Below are 1583 nucleotides of genomic sequence, written 5' to 3' on the forward strand. Positions count from 1 at the left end.
ACCATTCCTTATGATGCCCGTGCTTGGAAGAAATGAGGGCAAGCAGCCTGGAGAGTGGGGGAAGTGAGGGAACGCATCTGGGAAAGAGAAGACACTCTTCATGAATCACGGGGTTGGTATTATAAATAATGTAGGAAACAAATCTGAGGAGAAATCATCTGTGGTTGCTTAACAACCTGTGATTAAGGCAAAACAGTCACCCGCAAGTAATGCCAGAGCCACACAGCACAAAATATTGTGGGGAGCTGCTAAGTTATCTGATGGACTGCCAGGCCAGCCAAGCCGGGCAATTAATCACAAAAGGAGCCTCCCTACAGAGGGGTAAAATGCCTCTGGGGACAACCCTGGGCAAAACTGAAACCTTGCAGCTGTTACAGACATAGGGCAGGCCCTCCTGAGGACACACCTGAAGATGCTGCTACTGTCTTGGCCTTAATGCTTCTGCTAAACGAATTCGTTTGAAACCAGCTGAAAACAAAATAACCCCTACCCTGTAACAACCTACTAACCTCTACTTGCCAAACAAAGGGCACATTTATCTACTTCTGCAGAGGCACCAGGTGCTGCCCTCATTACGAACAACTCAGTGTGATAACCAGGAGGAGAGAGGCTGCACTGGAAGGCCGAGTTGCCCACTCCAAGTACAACCTCGCTCCTCAGAGATGACCTCCTGAGCAGATCACTGTCAAACGAGTTGCTCCTCCCATAGCACTGGGGTGTCGAACAAAACCCCTCCTGTGTTTTTGTTTGTTCATCTTAAGCAGTCTTTGAAAAAGATCGTTTTCCAGGAAATAGGGAACCTTTGCCGTGGACCAGAACCTGATCCTAGACATGAGAAGACCGGCAAGAACCTGCCATCACAGCAACATTCCAAACATGGAATATTCGTGGTTCAAGAAGAGATAAATAAATAAATAAGAAGGGACATCTCAAAGAAGTGTCCTCTGCTTTCCCTCACGTCTTACTGCATTTCTTTTACTTGGAATTTTTTGATTCTTTGATACATGAGCCAGTCATGTGGGGACTAGTATGAATTGTTTCTACCATTAAGTCCTCTACGTAAGGAGCGAGTGGGGAGACACGGAAGATAATGCAGGCTTGCTCACTGTTTTTACCTAAAGATACTTTGCTTTTCGAATAACTTCATTACTTAAGCTTCATCTGGCACTTTAGTTTCCTGAAGAAACAAAAACAAAGCCATTAAAGATTAAAGAACAAGCCCGTTTGGACTGCAGTTTGGGGCTGAAGTGCTTTCCTGCTTTCTTCTCGGCTTGGCACATCCCTGAGATCCAGCTTTCGAACAAGATCCCAGAAGTTATCTGCTGGGGAAAGCAGTGTTCACGATGGAGCCCTCTGGCCCCTTGGAAAACCGTAGTGGCCCGCTAACAGCATTGCTGCTTCTTGGGCTTGACACCAAGACAATGACAAGTGTTTCTGACCCAGCCTTCAGCCCACCCTCCCGTGTACGGTGGATTCCGTTTTGAACACTGTCCATACCCCCTCCTGTCCTATACCAGGGACCCAGCCCGACTCTGGGCTGGTACCATGACAGGCACGGCACCAATGCGCTCCAGTGTTGCTTG

The 1583-nt window shown here is 47.6% G+C and overlaps 1 protein-coding gene across 1 annotated transcript in view; it reads right to left on the reverse strand.

Moving 5' to 3' along the window:
* Nucleotides 1-6: 6 nt before the first annotated feature.
* IGSF11 (immunoglobulin superfamily member 11) overlaps nucleotides 7-1583 on the reverse strand; it is a 26411-nt gene continuing 24834 nt past the window's right edge. Inside the window, exon 5 of the mRNA XM_045286156.1 lies at nucleotides 7-1579. Within this exon, the coding sequence (XP_045142091.1) occupies nucleotides 1509-1579 (71 nt within the window). The 3' untranslated portion in view covers nucleotides 7-1508. The remainder of the gene's footprint in view (nucleotides 1580-1583) is intronic.

Source organism: Echinops telfairi, unplaced genomic scaffold, assembly GCF_000313985.2.
Source record: "Echinops telfairi isolate 266 unplaced genomic scaffold, ASM31398v2 ScPeMD7_6;HRSCAF=24_0, whole genome shotgun sequence".
Lineage (NCBI taxonomy): Eukaryota > Metazoa > Chordata > Mammalia > Afrosoricida > Tenrecidae > Echinops > Echinops telfairi.